Source organism: Amborella trichopoda, chromosome 2 (assembly GCF_054954075.1).
Source record: "Amborella trichopoda isolate Santa Cruz 75 chromosome 2, AtrichopodaSantaCruz75HAP2 v2.0, whole genome shotgun sequence".
NCBI lineage: Eukaryota > Viridiplantae > Streptophyta > Magnoliopsida > Amborellales > Amborellaceae > Amborella > Amborella trichopoda.
In genome coordinates this window covers 4709112-4727617 of record NC_142337.1, presented here as the reverse complement: position 1 = coordinate 4727617, position 18506 = coordinate 4709112, and the positions used below count along the sequence as shown (strand labels likewise).

The window sequence follows — 18506 nt, the reverse complement described above, 5'->3', positions numbered from 1 at the left end:
AATTATTTGGGTGCAATGATAAATTCTAGAGTTCTGCTTGGCAATTGTTGAATCTTCTTTAATGTCTTTTGTCCTGGAAAGGGGATGGTTTCTGAGTTCTTTTTAGTGGTTTTGTAAGGGTTGGACTTCAGAATTCTGTCCCCAACTTTTCACCTTTGAGCAACTACTTTTTAGTAATTTGTGGTATTCATAGCAAGAGGTAAATGTTGTGTTTACGGGACTCATGGATGGCTTGTAATGCTTCGTCTGTAGCATATGCCTCTCCCTTCTATTTTAAACATGTTAAAAGCCGAGTAGCACTGCCCGTTTTTGGAGCTGTGAAAATTTATCGTCCTCTCGGTGAGGTCCTCCAATAGGCGCGTTCATGGTTCTCATAAGATTTTCATTGCTTCATATGTTTGCATATACAAAATCCACTCAGTTGATCCGATTCGATTGTCACCTAGTTGGATCCTTGTGGTGCCTAAGCCTAGGTCTTGAAAGTCAATTTTTGGCTCTCATCCCCGTCTAATGGAATGTCCAATATAACTCCTCTTTCCCTGGTGAATTTAGTTGTTTTTTTTTTTTTCAATTAGTTTTTTCTAGTTGGAATGTATCAGAGATGCCTGTTTACAAAGTCCTAGTGGTCACTGGGTAAATGTCAAGGTACCTGTAGTTTTGAAATTGACCAGATCGTAATAAATTTGATATTTGTAAAATTGGCAATCATATTCTAAGGATGCTTATTTGTAAAGCTTTTTACATTTGCTTATTGTGAGTCATCTCTTCAAGTAATCCATCTCATTTCTCTTATTTTCCTCAAGGATTTTGTTGATCATCTCATCTGTGTCGTAGTTCCCTCGAAAAGAAGAGTAGCGTGTGTTCATCTAATGTCCTAACACTTTCTAATCGTCTATAAATCAAAATCATATTCTATATTAACTTAAAAGGAAAATTTATAGAAGAATCCATTGTTTTTTTATACCAGGATTGGTAGAATGAATCGTTCACCCCATAAATCTGTGTCAGATTGGTGGATCGACAAATCTGAATTGGTCACAAATAGGTGATCTAGAGAAATGTTTAAAAATAAAATAAAAATTAAAATTAAAATAGGGGTTTTTTGGAAGCTTAAGAAAACACTAAATAGGTTTAAAAAGAAAATCCATAAAAAAGAAGGGGAAGAGAGAAGGGGAGCATGGGAGTTGGTTTTGTGTTTGGTGTGTACCGGATTGGGATTGGATATAATCTTGGAACTGGGCGTGTATTGGTCCATCCTGATTTAGGTGAATGATCCAAATTTGTGAATCTTTGGGTTTTAAAATTACTAATCCCATTATAATTTTAATATTTGCAAAAAATGTATATTTTTTGGCTACAAAAAAACTGGTGCCCACGTCCAATGTTGAATCAATCTTTCATCAACTACAAAATAATGGTTCAGACTCGAGCATAAAATAAAAAATATACTGGACTTTCTGGTATTATCATATCATAAATTATAATGGGATTCTTCTTAAAAGTTTATCTGAATAAAAATAATTAAGGGAGAAATAATAAATTAATTTATCTTTATGATAAATGATAATTAATTTAATAAATATTTTTTGATAATACATGGTAAACTCTCTCTGCAGTCCGCACCGTGCTAATTAATTTAATAAATAATTCTTTGGACAATGAATTATTCTCCCTTGTTTTTTTTTCAAAAGAAGAAATTATAAGTACCAATTTTCATTGGACGTCGTAGATACAAGAACTTGCACATCCTTTTGCGCCCATGTTGGGGGCACGGCCAATTAGTAGGTCACAATTGAAATTTTATACCCCCGAAGTCCACAGAGAGAGAGAGATCTTGTTCCAAATCCATAAAGATGCCTAATTGTATTGAAGTCCCTCTTATTTTTTTCCCGTTTGTGTTCCTCTTTTAGAGATAGAGAGAGAGAGATCCATAAACATAAGCCTTTTAATCTTAATTTTCTTTAAGCGGGGACATTTGCAATTGCCAAGGAGACCTCTAATCTTAATTATCTTTAACCCGGAAACATTTGCAATTGTCAACACGTTGACAGCCGGCATAAAAAATGACAGTCCAAATTGGGAAATGCTGATCCGAATCGCAAATCAGGCTAGACCGATCTGTGTTCCTTATTGGAAATAATAATCATATAGTTCTTATGGACTCACCGGGTTCTGTAGAGTGAGCAAGTTTATCATGAAACTAGGTGATCCAGACTTGATCCAGACCGACTAAAATCATATGGCAGAACACTTGGTTCCCACACGTTATATGTTTTATTTTTGACCTTAGACAATCTAAGTCAAACTCTTTTTTTTTTTCTTTTTTTTTTTGAGAAACAATCCAACCCCAATTCTTTATGTCAGACTTAATCCATTGGAGGTTCTTAAAGAGTTTACCAAGACTTGAATAAAATCAATTAAGCTACAGTACAAAATTCTTGTGGGTTCAGAGCCAAAAAGAACCCACGTTCAATCTCTTTACATCAGTACCTCGTGTGGTTTGAAATAGATATTGAGCGAGAGAGAGAGAGAGAGAGAGAGATATGCAACAAAGCAACTAGAGTCCTCAGGCACCAATCTTTCTCCTCTTTCTTTCTTTCTTCAAAGTTTTCCCATGGCGACCATTAGCGACATCTCCTTCAACCCACTGGCTTTTATTCGACTTTCCCTTAGAATTGAGGAGCGCTTCTCCGGAAACATCAACAAGTGATCTCTCTGAGTTATTCAATGGCTCAGGCTTAGAACTGAGACAAATGGAAAAAGAATTTTAATTAGTAAATCAGAAGGCCATTAACAATTTAACACAAAGCAGCAAAAGACCATAAGCTGGAATTCCGCCAGATGGCAGACAAGCCAGTGGTTAAGGCTTTCCCATAAACATGTTGCATATAAGACACTTACCCAAGAACTAAATGGGCATGCTTTGCTAATAAGTAACAAGCCAAATGAGGCTTTACATTTAACAGAAAGCTGTCTACAATTTTATTCAAGTCATCAAGAGAGAGAAATATTTGATGCGTATGAATATATCTATCAATTTTGTTTTGAAGTGACCAATTACCTATTCGTCCATCAAGAATGGAAGATAAAAAGTGACACAAAATAGCTACTGTCGTCAATGAAATGTTCTAAATACCATCCAAAACACATGGAAAACTGAGAATCTGTTTTGATCAGCTCACTGCCATGGGAAAGAGTTAGGTTTGGACTTAGTATTATAAATTATCAGGTGAGTCCCAAATCACTTTAGAAGATTTGTGAGTCTGAAATATCATTTTTTCTTCGTATGTACTTTTGCAAAACAATCCAAAATTTGTCTAAAAACTCAGTTCGAAAATTTTGATGATAAAACTCCTGTGTCTTGGCACAGTCAGATGTGGGAAAAGTTCAAAACTTTAAAGCATTGGCAAAAGGTGTATGGATCCAGTTCAGAAGTTTTTTCTCTCAAATATCCATTGCCTTTTGAAGCAGGAACAGAATCTTTTCTGACATACCGGAAGAAAATCTAGAAAATTCACAATGAAAAAAATTTACAGAGTTTGGATTTTTTAGAAAATACAAATATCTACTTAGTATTTATTGCTACATAAATGCATGAATACTTGATTATGTTTAAAGAGAAGATCAAAATTTAGAAACCACCACCCCAAGCTGATTCAAAACATAATGAAACTTGAAACAGTTGTTACCCTCCCAAAAAATTGTCGATTTTTTTTTTTCCTAATTTTTTTATTTTTTATTTTTTTAAGGTTATTTAGCTGTAGGAATATAAAAAATAAACTTTGGAACTATGTCCTGTTAAATGAAAACAATCAGGGCCTCACCTCAGTTTGTTCTGCAACACTGCCTTCCTAGAGATTGATTTTTGCAAAACAGAGGTATAATACTGAGAGAAAGGACTGGTTCCACCACTTTTTTTCTTTTCTTCTTTTTGATTGGTAAGACTGGTTCTGTTAACTTTTTCGATTTTTTGGTTAGTCGGACTGGTTCCACTACTCTCAACCTGTGAAAATCCAGAACTTCAGAACAGACCAGGCAAAAAACAAATGCTAGTAGGATCTCAAAAGGATAAAAAACAAAAAACAAACCTGAAGAAATGAGTCAATTGCTCCATGGTCCTTTGGTGAAAAAGCAACCTCATCTCTCTTTTTCTGAATAAATTCAACATTGCGATCGACCTGCAACATTAAATGGTACCCATTATAATAATTTATGAAACTTTCAGTAACTTCACTTTCAGTTATAAAGCTGATTTTATTTGAGCAAGTAAACCACTAAAATAAAATAGAATAAAGAAATATATACGTGATCAATGAACTGCTTCACCACACGCCTGAAACTCTTATCACTAGTTTCATCATGGAATTTCCTTAATCGATTAAGAGGAATTGAAGCCAGCTCAGGAAATGATATGTGATAGCTCCACTGATGAAACAGCTCAGAAAGATATTCAATTGCAGAGAGAACACATTCTTCCTGGACCTCTTGTGATTTGATCAGATGCTTTGGTACCTGCAAGATACGCACTTGCTAAGGCATACATAACAAAAACAACAATGTCAAGTACACAACACATAGGGCTGACAAACACATCATATAAAACTAATTTGCAGGCAAAGGAAAAGACTCAGTTTATCTTGAAATACATATAAAAGGAATCTTCCATACAATAAATAATCATTAACTTTGGTCACACCTAAAACGTTGGTCATCCAATAGAATCTGATATAATTTATTTAGAAAAGATCAATGGTATTTCAGTAATTTCAGAAAACAATGGCCTAAATAATTCTAAAAACAGCACAGAAGAAAGAAGTGTTAATTTCAAAATCTGACTAGGATCAAAGGGCGAAAGCATATCTCCAAAAGAAGCAAATAATAACCACATGATGCATAATCTTCACATAAAAAATACCACACACACACACACACACACACACACATCTGTATACACACACATGTATTTGTGAGTGTAGGCGTGTGGTTTCTTGGTAAGTTAATTAACTGTGCCTAATATGGGCCATACTAACTAATACAGGAGAAGTTATGAGGATAGCATATTCTATCTCAAACCTTCAAGACAGATGAGGAGTCAAAGACTTCTCCACAAGGCATCTTTGCTGTGCTCATTTCTTCGCTCTCCAGAAATTCAAGTATGAAAGAAGCTGTGGGAATGAAAACCTTGCTAGAAATTGAAATCTTATTCAGCAATTGTATGCATTTTAGTCTCAATGGGAAGTAGCGAACTCCAGGGAACAGGTGAACCACCCCAGTTATCATCTGAACAATTACGTACAGCAAAGGTTGCAGATCATGGTCTTTGATGTTTTCACAAATAAGTTTTGCCCAGAGTTCAACACACTTAATGAACTGCCAAGTGTGGATTTTCTTAAGTATTTCCTGCACACAAAGATTAAAGAAGAAGTCAGTCCACAGGCTATGTTTGGAACCAAAATGAAAATGTCAAATTACAAGTTAAACTTTGTGCTGGAAATAATACATTGTTTGAAATGCTTCTATTAATACTAAAGTTTGAGCCCACATGTCATAACGCAAAATAACCTTTCAGTTGAGTTAACCTTTCAGTTGAGCTATGGGTTCAAACCCAAATATTTTAAATTTAAGAAAGTAATTACAGCCATAGTTGTTAGAAGCAAGATCATTTCAGGAGCATTTGGGAATCGGAAGCAGGGAATCATGAGATGCTAGAAGCATGCTATGGTAGGAAGCACCATCCGTACAATGCATATCTCAGAATCGAGATTCCCACCTTTCGAGAAATGTGCTCCCAACTACTTGGAACTGTGCATGCAATTATCAATAAATGAGTTCCATAAGGAAAAAGGTTTGAGGTTCTAGAGGATCCTTAATCAAGAATCCCTTAATGTTGGAGTCGATATTTTGAGTATGTTTAGCCAGGGTTCCCTTAGTATTCGATTCGAGGTTCTCGCCTACCCTAAGCAAAGGTTCCCCTGGCATTGGAATTGACATATCAAATGCCCTTAATCATAATTCCCCAGAAGTATTGGAATCAAGGTCAAGTGCCATCAACTAGAGTTCCCTAAGTACTACAGTTGAGGTTGACTGAAGTTTCTAGATTGAATAAATAAAGCAAGATTAATTGATTTTTTAATAATGAATAAAAAGACTTATTTTAAGTTCCGGACTTAAGGAATGATAGTAGAGTCACCCATCCTGATGTTATGTGGCGTTCTAGACACCCATCCTTGTTGAATAAAGAAGTACAATTTATACATTAATTAATAAAAAAAAATAAAAAATAGAGGGTTCCATAATGTTTAAAAAATTTCAAGCATTCCATAACATTTTTGCAATCATTCCATAATATCTAAAAAATTCCAAGCATTCCAAAGTAGTTTTTTAGCCATTCCACCACTAGTAAAAGTTTATCTTGAACCCAACACTTGTTAAAGCGCATTAACATGGTCCACAAGGGAATTCACGTTTGGATCCCAAATAACTCAGATTGATATTTTCAAAAAATGGGAGCGAGATTCCATGTTTGATTGATCATGGTTTGGTGCACCTATTAAGATTTGTGGACCGAAGAACCGAGGCGAGATTCTGAAGTCAAATTGCCACCTGGTTGCAAGATTCTGGTAACTATGATTACTACAAAGAAAAACCAGAGGTTTGGTTTTGGATTCAATTGAGAGGTAATCATTGACAATATTTCTTGCCAAAATCAGTTTTAAATTTAGAACAACTTCAAGGAACGATTTGAAAAAATTTTCGTTGATTTTGACCAAAAGCCAAGCTATTAGGAGTAGCATATGGATGTATACAGCTACAACCCTCATAGGTTCAGGTGAAATCTGCCATGGTTTATGTTGTGAGTAATAAATACCAAAGGGAAGTAAACAACAAAGCAAAGAAATATCTAGAAAACGAATTCCATTGGGTCATAACTGCCCATGAAATAAGGGGGAATGGGGAAAGCAGAAGCCATCAGAAAACAACATGATTCCAATGGGCAATCCAGTTCTCTCTCCATAGACGTCCATTTCAACAGACAGTGATGAACCAATGGACAATGTTTTTCCATAGTCCATTGAACTGAGATTACCTTTTGAGCACTGAAATTATTACCTTTTTCATTGTTTTAAGAGCTTGCTGAACAACCATGGCCAATTGCTTCAAAGAAAGGAGCACGTGCTGATAGGACTTCTCCAAATCTAATGAAAACAATTCAACAACGGAATCTGAGAGATATTTGATGTGATCAAGGTTTGCAAGTTCAACAATCTTGCAGTTAGAAGCAAAAGCTTTGTATGCTTTCTTCAAGCAATACTCAAGGCAGTCTGGGCTCATGTGAATGGCCATGTCTCTGATGATGGAGAATGAGACCAAAGATAATTCCCCTTCTCCAGTTCCCCAAAAGTGAAGTGCAACCTGCTTGCATTTTCAAAGAGTTTCATCCAACGTAAATAAACCTGCTGTACAACCCTGCCTATGACTGTTCTGTTTAATACTCCAGAAAAACTTTATTGTTTGGAAAAGATTAAAAACAATTTCAATTCCTTGCGAGTGAGAAACAAGAAATTTACCCTCACAGTGACAAAAACAAGACTCAGAATCATAAATATTCTATATCACAAGAAAAACCTTAGGGACACCAGAGTTATTTTAAAAAATTGAGCATAAACTTCTCACAGGGAAGAATGTGGCAGGCTCATATTCATGTACCCTTACAAATGAACCATCATTTGTTCCCAATAAAAGAGAAAAAAATGACCTTTTTCAGGGTGAATAAAAAAGGACATTTTTGACAACAAAAGCATGGGAAACAGAATACAAGGTAAGCACCTTAATTAATCTCCTCAGCAATTTTGGAAAAGCCGCAAAGAAAACAAGCGATGCTCTAAGCCGGGAAAGAGTGAATGCCAATATCAGGTTATCTGTCATCTGATCCAGAAGATACAAGGTGCTCCTCAAATAAGATTTTATCAGTGGTTTTACTTCTTTCCATTTAGACACATTCCTCATATCCACTATGATTTGCCTTTTGCAACCACTGGATATACCCAACAATCTTCGGAGGATACCATCACCCTCCTTGAGCATAAATATCAAAATCTTGTAGAAGCAGCCTCTGCTTTGAATTACATTGTAGCGAAGGACATCTTGGTCATTATCTCCATAATGGCAGGCAGCTTGAAATCCATTCAAGAGGTTTGGAAGAACTGAAAATTTTTGTTCCATAACTGACTGGCACCAGGCATCTATCGTAGAAGATGTGAGAACCTTGTAATGCTGTGATCTTGGGTTTTCTACTGCAATGTTCCCATCATTGTCATTAACATCATCTTCTCCAGAAGAAAACTGTCATAGAAAATGTATAAGAAATCATAAATAGGGTTTAAAGCTGAGAACTTGGGGCCTGACAAAGATGAAAAGCTAGCAAATAATTATCAGCAATAAGTGACTGATGCAGTGCATACGACATTATCAGCATTATTACATGCATATGAATATAGACATACTTAGCATTTAAAACTATATCAATATGTGTCTATTAGTCGTCTTTCTCTATCTTATTGAGCCTAATCCAAAACTCCATGCCTACATGAAACGCCGAACGAGGTTCAGAATTTACACTTTATTATATAGAACACCACCACTAAGGCACCATTTGACTGCAGATTTCACCCAATGGAGTTTTCTTTTTTCAAATTTTAATTGACAACAGGGCAATTTGGTCAATTATCATTTTCTCTCAGGGGTGTCTGATTGTTTTAGTTTGAATTGCAATTTGTTGTTGTGCAGTGTGATGGTGAGGTGATGCCGAGAGGTGATGATAGTGGCAGTCGCAATAGTGAGATGGTGGAGGTGGTATTGGTGGAGTGGGTGCAGTAACAGCTGTTGTGTAGTACTGCGGCGGTGGTGGCAGCATGTGATAGCGGTGGTAGTGGTAGTAGTGGTGGAGGTGATGTGATGGTGGGATGGAAGAGGAGTGGTGGTGGAGGTAGGGTGGTGTGGTGGTGATGGCCATGGAGGAGAGTGGTGGCCGTGACGTTTATTGTGGTGAATTAGTGATGGATAAGCAGTGCAGTGGTGAAGTGGTTGTGGTAGTGCTGCAATGGTAGTGACAGTGGTCATAAAAGGGTGGTGGTAGGTTGGGGCAGAGAGAGAGAGAGAGAGAGAGAGAGAGAGAGAGGGATTGAAAGTATTGCAAAATAAACAATAGTTTTGCAAATAATTCAATTTGGGAGCATAATTGCAATTGAAAATCCACTAAGAGTTTAAATAAAACACTCCTTGTGGTTAAATTGCAGGTGACAAAATTCCTATTTGGCTCAAAATGCAATTTGGCCCGGAAATCAAGCAATGCCTAAATCATTCTTCAATATGTTTAGAATCATAGAACTAAGGAGAATCGCACCCAAGAAATACCATGGCAGATTACGTATTGATTATGATGAATCACACTTCATAGAAGAAATAATCAGACGCTTGATTCAGTGCCCATTCTTGCTATATAAGTTGAGAAATATGGTCATGGGGCTTACATTTTCTTCATTGGATTGCTGACGCTCCTCATGGCGACTTTCCAAAAATATTGAGAACTCAGGATCCTGAAAAAATGAAAAGCCAACTATAGTGCAGGTTTTAATTGACAAATGGAAAATAGATTCTATATTATGTCTGTGATATGGGGCAGAAATAATTGCTTGCTTTAATGATATTAATTATTCATAAAAACAAAAAGAAAAAGTACTATTGGACAGGAAAATAAAGCAAGACTGAAGTGGGGATATTTGATGAAAATGAAATATGGTACAGTTTCAAATAGACCACTTCACAAGAAGAGCACATTACAAGTTCCTGAATAGACATGTACATGGGAACATGTCACGAATATTAGGTGAATATTCAGCAGAAAAGGTAATTTTTCCCATAGCATGCCATAGGTTACCCACAAAGCACTGAAGGACCAACCTTCCAATATGAAAATGGAGGTAATTGTGAGATGATACTGGGTAAATTTTTGAAGCAAAATAAAGAGGGAAACCCAACATAAAAGGGCATCAAATACAATAGCTTTATGTATCAATAACACTTCCAACCCACTGGTCCCAATTTCCAACAAATAATATGTAAGTTATATATCCTTACCTCCCTTGACTCAATTTCATCTTGAAATCTAAGCAAAATATGATAATCCTCCATTAAAACCATTCCAACATTGCTTTCATTGCCAGAAGGCCAGAAGTTCGAATGAAAAAAAATTCTTGACCATGAACGAGGGATTTAATCCCTCTATTATTTTCTAGATAATGTTTTATTCCATAAAAAGATTAAAGAAAGTTGCATATGCACATCCTTATCTCCCTTGACTCAATGTCATCTTGAAATCTAAGCAAAATATGATAATCCTCCATTAAAACTATTTCAACATTGCTTTCATTGCCAGAAGGCCAGAGTTCGTATGAAAAAAAAATTTTGACCATGAACGAGGGATTTAATCCCTCTATTATTTTCTAGACAATGTTTTATTCCATAAAAAGATTAAAGAAAGTTGCAGCATTTGCATATGTGTTTTTCCAACTTCAATCTTGATCATTAACCATACCAATCTTAAAATGCAGCCCAAAACAAATAAGACCTAAGTTGATACATGTTGTCAAAGAATGATGATGATTGGAATTTTCTTACAAATCTATGAGTAGAATAAGAGACTCATGTCCAAAATAATTTGAGTTGCACATTTTTCCAATCTTGTCCATCAACTAAGTACAATAAGGCCCAAAGACAAACATTAACTTAATAGAACATTTCTCTTAAGCTAACATCTGACCACCTGAAAAAGCATTTTTATGCCCCATTGGGATCCTAAGATATGCAAAGCCAGGTTTATACAGGATATGGGATGGGAAATCGCATTTGACATATTTTTTGAGACCCATATGAAAGTTATTAATATCCACAGAACCCTTCATAATGCGGGCTAACTAAATCCAAAAAAAGAAAGAAAAAGGATTACTTAAATTTGTGGTTTCTATAAGGTTGCAACCTTAAACAATCCAATTAAGGTGCACCTCCAAATTTTATCATAACATGTAATTTTGGTGTAAAAAATTCTTAGGATTATCTCAAAATTGATTTTCATATCTAATTATAAAATTTTAAACTCCAAAAATGGTTAAAAACAAGTAGATCTATGAACATATGAAACTCTTGAAAACAGACGGTCTTGATAATGTGTTGCAAGATGCACTATTTCTAGGGCTCATAATCTTTTTTTTTTTCATATTCATACATCTCGTTGTCGAGATGATCAATTAGAGGGATTTTCAACATTAAAACAACCTTTTTTGATGGATTTTTGAGGTGCATCTGTATTTCTACATTTTAAGGTAGCAACCGTATATAAACTTTTTCCTTAAAACATGAGTTTGCAAACACATGCTTTTGCATTGGGCCGCACATAACCCGTTGATTGCTTCCCTCTCTCCCCATTTATGTTTTTCTCTATACTCGTTTTCTCTTTCCTCACTCTCTCTCTCTCTCTATTATCAGAGTGCCACCACCATCTTTCCCTTTCACCCAAAAGCTGTCATTCAATCCTCCGAATTTTTTCCTCCATTTTGCACTCCATGTATTATACATGTCGCTTTCAATGACCTTGACGTTCAACCCATAACCTCTTTTTGACCTCTCCAGTCGTAAACCCCCAGACCATCTATCCCCACCAAACCTTCATGGGCACTCCATCGCCATTTTCCCATCTGAACTCACCGGATCAAGAGGCAAAGCCACAAAAACACAGTGACTCTTCTTCCTATTCTTGATTGAGTAAGGCTCGAGTAATAGAGCTCGTTTCAGTAGCAGAAGGTTTTGAGAAGAGATTAACCCTGAAGGCCAGGCCCTCGTGCCCTAGGTTCCTCTGAGCCCTATCTCTGCAAGTCATTTGTTCCCTAATTCTGCAATTGCCAACTGGCAAGGGCTGGGGACAGCACAATGATTTTTGGACAAAACTTTTAGGATAAAGGTCGCTCTTCTCCATGGGAAAAACTTGCAAGAGCTATACTTTAACTTTTAATAATGGCTTTTCTTCATACTCGATGGATCATCGGCAGACCCATCAACCCAGATAGAGAAAGAGGGTTTTGTAGTTGGGAGAGAGAGAAAGATGGGGCGAAGGATATAAGGACAGAGATAGGTTGAGAACAGAGAGAGAGATAAGGATAATTTTTTTGTTGTTGTGTGTAGGGATAACATAAAGCTAACCTCTATAGACAGCAATTGTTGAGGGACCATATAATTTTATATATGCTCCTTCGGAAGGATATAATTTTTCGGCTAGAGGGATATAGGTGAGAGATCTCAAGGGAGAGAGGGAGACAAGTGAGAGACTTTGGGGATTGTTGAGGGCAGAGTGCAGCTTGGCATTGTTGGCCAGGCCTCTATCCTGAAAGTTATGTGTGTCTAAGATAATTTCAAATTGAGAGAATGCACCAATGAAAAGCCTATATATTTAAGGTTTAGAGTAACATTATGAACAGTCTCGAATTTCATCTGAACAATAAATAATAGGAGACCTTTTTTAACCTGAAAATATAAAGAAATAGCAAGTGCAGTCTCTATAAACAGATAATTCTAACGGGGGATTTGCACATCCTGGGTTCTCCCAGAAGATATCCAGACAACTTTGTTCCAATATCCAGGATTCACATGTCCTATGATTTGCATACTCAGGATATGAATTAAAACCTGCGTTTGCATATGCAAGGAGCCAAACTAGCCAGTACCTTTTCCTTTAATCTCTCCAGTATGCACGTTTGCTTGGCAATTTCCATACGAAGAGTCCTGTTTTGCCCCAATAAAGCACTAGAGCTATTCTCATCTGTAATAAATTCAATAACAATAAAAATATGTCCAGAACGACTCATTACAGTGAACCTTGAAGAAAAAAAAGAATTCTTGAAATTTTTTTTTCCAAAGCTTAAGGAATCCCAAAGTCCCAAAAACACTTATAAATACACCAACCTTCTAATTCATCTTCCATTTCATCTTCAGATACATATGGGCAGCTCAAATCCTGAACAGTACTTAAGAAGGTTATTTCCATTCACTCATATGATGCATAGAGATCATCAATTATAAACTATATATTAATTTAACAAAGCCGTCTACCAAACCTCTGAGAGGAAACCATCACTTTCTGAATCCTCATCTTCCAAATGGTGGTCATCTTCACTGCCTGAATTATCTACAAAAATATCATAGACACCGCCATCTAAAATATTGCCTTCAATATTCCTGAAAACAATAGTTAACACAGTGAAACAATACTTTTTGGATGGAAAAATACTTATTTCAGGAGGAAATTATAATTTAGGCATCTTTTGCTAAAGCTTATCAACAGAAGGAAAAGCATATTACAATTCTCAGGAGACAGGACTAGGAAAAATCTGTAGTCCATAGGGTCGTCATCATCATCACCGAGATAATGGATGATGAAGGACATAGAGTAAAGCCCACCATTGGGTCCTGTCTTGTCCTGGTGAGTTCCACTCTGGTTCCATTACTACCCATTATTTCACTGGACAGTGATAACCCCAAGAAACATGGTTTCTCCGTAGTCCTTGGCATTCCAGTATATTTTACCTTAACAGAAGTACTGGCTCATTGCACCATATGCACACAACATCATCATCATTGCACCATATGCACACACATTGTTCAAAAAAAGCAAAAAAATGAGCCCCACAAAGCAAATAGAAAAAGTGAAATAAGGATCTTGACGCAAACCACATAAAATATGCACTTGATGAACCTAAATGGTAGAGCAGCATAATTTATTGATGTTGAAGAGTATAATTTTTGGATACCATTTTAACAGCACTTTCTATATTAATTGCTAAAGCTTCCATAGAAAGTTAGTGCAGTTTCTCTTACATTTTAACTTCTAAAATGTATAAATGAACAGAAGTGAACATTCTATAAATAAGTACATGGCTACAAATTCAGAGAAATAATTGTAAATAATTAAAACTCATACAAAGTCAAAATAAGTTACTTGCAATGTGTTTCTAGCTATCTCACATTGCTATGCATGTCACCAGTATCATACACAAAGCAATTTGAATAATGACAACATGACACTGCCTAAATATAAGAAATTCAGACGAACATAATCACAATGTTTGTCAGAGAAGAGTTTACTTTCTTACCCTTCAAGATTCTGGTCTGATGTTGTAGTAGCTTGGTCTGGCGAAGGTCTATTTTCTCCTATAGTTACAACAAAAATCAACAACTATGTTCAGTCACCGAGTTCAATTTAGAATGACACTGTTAAAGTTCAAGACTCTTAATTCCAACAAGTTCAAAATCCATATAACATATTATTACACATCTAGACATTCAAGAAACCATTGATCATAAATGAAAAAGTTAAGCGTAAGGGCCACATCAAAGTAATTCCATCTAGAACATACTAGTCCCGTATTTCTCTTTCTTTGACATAAAGAGCATTCCAGCTTCCATCAAGTGACACAAAGTGTCAATCAATGCACAAACACTATCTTTTTTTCACAAATAAGATTAATGCAGAAGAAAGGTCGAGAAGTGCCAAATTAAACAGTGAAAAATAAATATTTGCAATTATTTGTAACATAACATCCAGGCATCAAAGGCAAAAGAAATGCATCCAAGCAGTGACAGTTTCCACATGATAGAACACTGCAAGTTGTTATCTCTTTTTCTTATAAGTGGTAACTTGCTACCTAAATGGAAGCAGATATTCAATTTACTCTTTGTGACTAGCTCATACTCTTAACTAAGAAATGAGTTTGAAATCAAAGAACTAGAAGCATCTTTACTTCCCTAACTGCTACATTCGGATTAGTCCTATCATCTAATATAGTATTAGTAGCAAAACTTATAACAAAGACAGTTATGTCAAAAAAGAAGCACGTATACCCTAAAATACAAAGGCTTAATATATAAAAAGAAAATCACCAAAATAACAAGCTATGTATGTAACTAAGGAATAAAAATAACAGAAACCTGTACCAGCTTGACGATTGCCTTTCTTCCTTTTAAATGACTCTCTCAGAGCCTTGTTTTTACGTCTATTCCTCAACACAGACTGAAGATTCTTTTTGGCAAACTTCCTCGCCTTCTTCCCAAGTTTACCCATTTCCTGCAAAAATTGAAAAAAATATGAAAATTTAAAATAAATCAGAAACTAGCACTAACCTACACTCAGCAGGTGCATAACAGCTGCAGGGATGGTTGAGCCACAGAAACCATCACCGACTCTCTCTCTATCTCTAATGCTTTGTCACTTTCCCCTCTCTCTCTGATGCTTTCTCACCCGATCCTCCTCTTTTTAAAAGTGGTTTTGGCCCTCAAAAAGCTCCAGGTCCGAAAATATAAGGTGGTTTTTCCACTGAAGAAAGGAAGAGAGTATCAAATTTTCAATTGGAGAAAAAGCAACAAATTTTCAATGTTTTTATGGGTTCCCAGAATTTCAACGTAATGTTTTGACAAAAAACCACAAAGTAACGTCGCCATGAAAGCCACAAGGCAACAATTTGAGAACAAAACCACCAGATAGGCAGTTTTGGACTTCAGATAAGCTATTTTGAATACGCCACAAGCAGTTTTGAAACTCTCAAAGGGGTTATCTTCTCAGTAATTTGATCACCAAATAATTACTCTCCAGTGTGGTTTCCAGGCAACACAGGGAAGAGTTGGTGGGTTGCAGGCAAGGAATTGGCTTACACAGTGGAAAGCGACGAGAAAGGATCCATTAGAAGGAGAAAACGCTAGAGAGAGAACTTGGTGGTCTGCAAAAAAAAAAATTCAATTTCCTCTTCTTCCTCTACTCTCTCACCACTTGAACTTTTTCAGATCATAGGAAAACCCTGAGGTTGCATTTGATAACTTTCACTGCAGTCTCCTTGGGAATCACCCCAGCTGCTGACTTTGCATGAAAATTGGAAACCCTGTTTGATAAACTGTGGTGCTGGTAATTTCACATGTTTGGCAATGGGAAAGCTGTTTGATAAACTGTTTGATAAACCGTTCATTTTGTATTTAATTGATTTGATGTGCAAAATGCATATCTTGAATGAAATTTTTTTGCAAGAACCCACCTAATGCATTTCTTATAATATGTACAGTCAAGATTGAAATTTGTTCTTATATCTGTGTAACTTAAGAGTGGAAGACACCCAACAACAATTGAAATTCCAAGCACACCAAAAAATTTGAAATTTTCTTTTAATCCCTCTAATAAATTCCCAGACAAGTTTTCGAGATCAAATATCTTGGTCACTCAGCTAACGCAAAGAAAAGCACAAATAAAAGGTACCATCAACGCTAAACAAACAAAATTCAAAGAGAGCATAATGAGAAGACACGAGTAATGATAGAAGGAAAGCAGGGCATACAATATCCAAACCATCTATTTGTAACAACAAATCCAATTTTATTTTTAAAGAAAACAATGTCAAAGAGAACCATTCGATTGGTAGATTTCAATTACACCTTCCAAATCTCATGCACAATTTTCTTTCCAATAATGGAAATTTTCATTACAGAACCACTGAAATTTCACTGTTACTAATAGGGTATAGCTCGCTGACGCTATCAAAGAAATTTAAATTATTTCTTTGATGATTAAAGTTTTATTGATTGAATGGAGGGTCTAATTTATGAACTCGTAATAACTATAATTAGGTTTCATTCTCATTCTGTTCAATAAGTTCCAACAAAATTGAATTTGAAACCAAACACAAAAAGCAAGGATGGACACCAAATAAAACAGTATAAAAGAAAAAAAAAACCCAATCTAAATAATAATTATTTCCTGAATTTTCAGCTCAATTTAATAACAACCCAGTAATTATCATCTATTCAATGACCCAAAAGGAAATTCAAAGCTCCCAACATCAAAAAAAAACATTGGCTTTTATTGTGAGACCATGAGAAATAGAATAGACTGAAAAAGAAACCCAAAGCTCCAAAAATCAAGTAGAAATATGGGTTTCATATGGTGAGACAATGAAAGAATCCCATCTGGTAAAATATCCAGAAGAGTAAGGGAGCCATTGGGGGTATTCCGATTAGTCTGAGATCAAATTTTAGCAACTTTTTGAGGGCGGACAAACCATTCTCAGTATGAATCATTGAATAAGCAGCAAGCAGAGGAAATAGATTGTCAGTACAGAAATGGGTTTTGGAGCCCTTTCTCTCTCTTGCTGTCCACCACAGTTGTTCTTCAATCTTTTAATGAGAAAATCACCTCTTTCCCTCTCTCAGATATCTCTCACTCTCTATAAGACATCTCTCTCTCGTACATGTATCTATTTCTCTCTTGGAGGCCTGAAGAAGTAAAAAAAAAAAAAAAAAACTCACGGATTGGTGGATTCAATCTCTTCGAGCTCTATGATAATGGCGATGGAGCAAATGCTGCTGTGGGTGTCTTTCTCTTCTTCAACCGAGGGTTTTCACAGGCTTCACGGGTTTTCTCTTCTTCGAGAGGGGCTGCTGTGGTTGTAGGTAGAAATGAAGCACGGGTTTTATGCCCCCAACTTTCACTGAAAGCTGCCGCCCGCCCTTCCCTAGCGCTGCAAGTTTGATTAAATGAATAGTGCTTATGGCATTCTTCATTTTGTGATCGAACCAGTCATTTATTTAAAAACAAAAAAAACCTTCTAAGGAGCTTAATAATGACCAAAATCCCAATAAGATCATTTTACCCCATAACATCCCAATACCTGACAAATCACAGCAGGTTTTAGAAATAAAAAAAAATGGATAAAAACAACAAAATAAATGACAAATAGAATAAGAAGAAGCTGAAACCAAATATACCAGATGAATCTCAAAAATAAAATAAAGGGACAAGAAAACCCAACTGACCTTGTAACTTACCGGTATTTTACAGGCGTTGTGGTATTTTCTCGTTAAGAACCAAAGCGAATCTAAGTGAACAGAGATGAAAGAAAGGAAGAAGGCTCGTTAATAAGCAGTCTTTCTGCTTTGTCCAGAAGGGAGGAGGCGGGTTGCTCTCTGGAGGGAGAAAGTAGTTGAGCAACGGTGAAGGGAGAGAAAGGTCAGTGAGAGAGAAAGACTCCAATGTGGGGCAATAGGAGAGAGAGAGGGCAGGGCGGGCCGGGCCTAGCGTACTGGGGTTTGCAACCAGTCGGACCTGGAGAACCATTATTAGACAGGGATCCGGACCCATTATGGACCGGGTAGGGACCCGGACCTATTATCAGGCCGCGGCAGGGACCCGGACCCAGCCCCTACTCGAAAATTAAAATATATATATTTAAAAAGAAAATATATAACGAGGCTATTTATTTTTTATAAAAGGTGATCGCATTAATATTGACCGATGGATGTGAAATTGGAAGGCTACAATTATTCCATTATCAAGCCCAAACTTCAAAATAAATTTTATCACGACACATCCAAGTAATCAAATTTCAAATCAAATACTTGCAAGGAATTGTGTTCACTTTATA

At 36.2% G+C, this 18506-nt stretch overlaps 1 protein-coding gene across 3 annotated transcripts; it reads right to left on the bottom strand.

The window, feature by feature from the left end:
- Positions 1–2379: 2379 nt before the first annotated feature.
- On the bottom strand, positions 2380–18101 carry LOC18443061 (Noc2p family). 3 transcript variants are annotated; one of them, XM_011628285.3, is made up of 15 exons: positions 17911–18101; positions 17392–17603; positions 15040–15169; positions 14199–14256; positions 13164–13284; positions 13012–13063; positions 12774–12868; positions 9531–9596; positions 7828–8343; positions 7111–7413; positions 5074–5400; positions 4306–4512; positions 4089–4178; positions 3825–4003; positions 2380–2744 (listed from the first exon to the last, which is right to left on the bottom strand). In XM_011628285.3, the coding sequence occupies exons 3-15, from the start codon at positions 15164–15166 to the stop codon at positions 2567–2569; spliced, it is 2319 nt and encodes a 772-aa protein (XP_011626587.1). In that variant the 5' UTR covers positions 15167–15169; positions 17392–17603; positions 17911–18101; the 3' UTR covers positions 2380–2566. The 3 variants fall into 3 exon arrangements, with proteins under 3 accessions (XP_011626587.1, XP_020528553.1, XP_088713641.1); XM_020672894.2 differs by having other exon boundaries at positions 17899–18097; XM_088857515.1 differs by lacking the exon at positions 17911–18101 and having other exon boundaries at positions 13633–14256; positions 17392–17617.
- Positions 18102–18506: the final 405 nt, after the last annotated feature.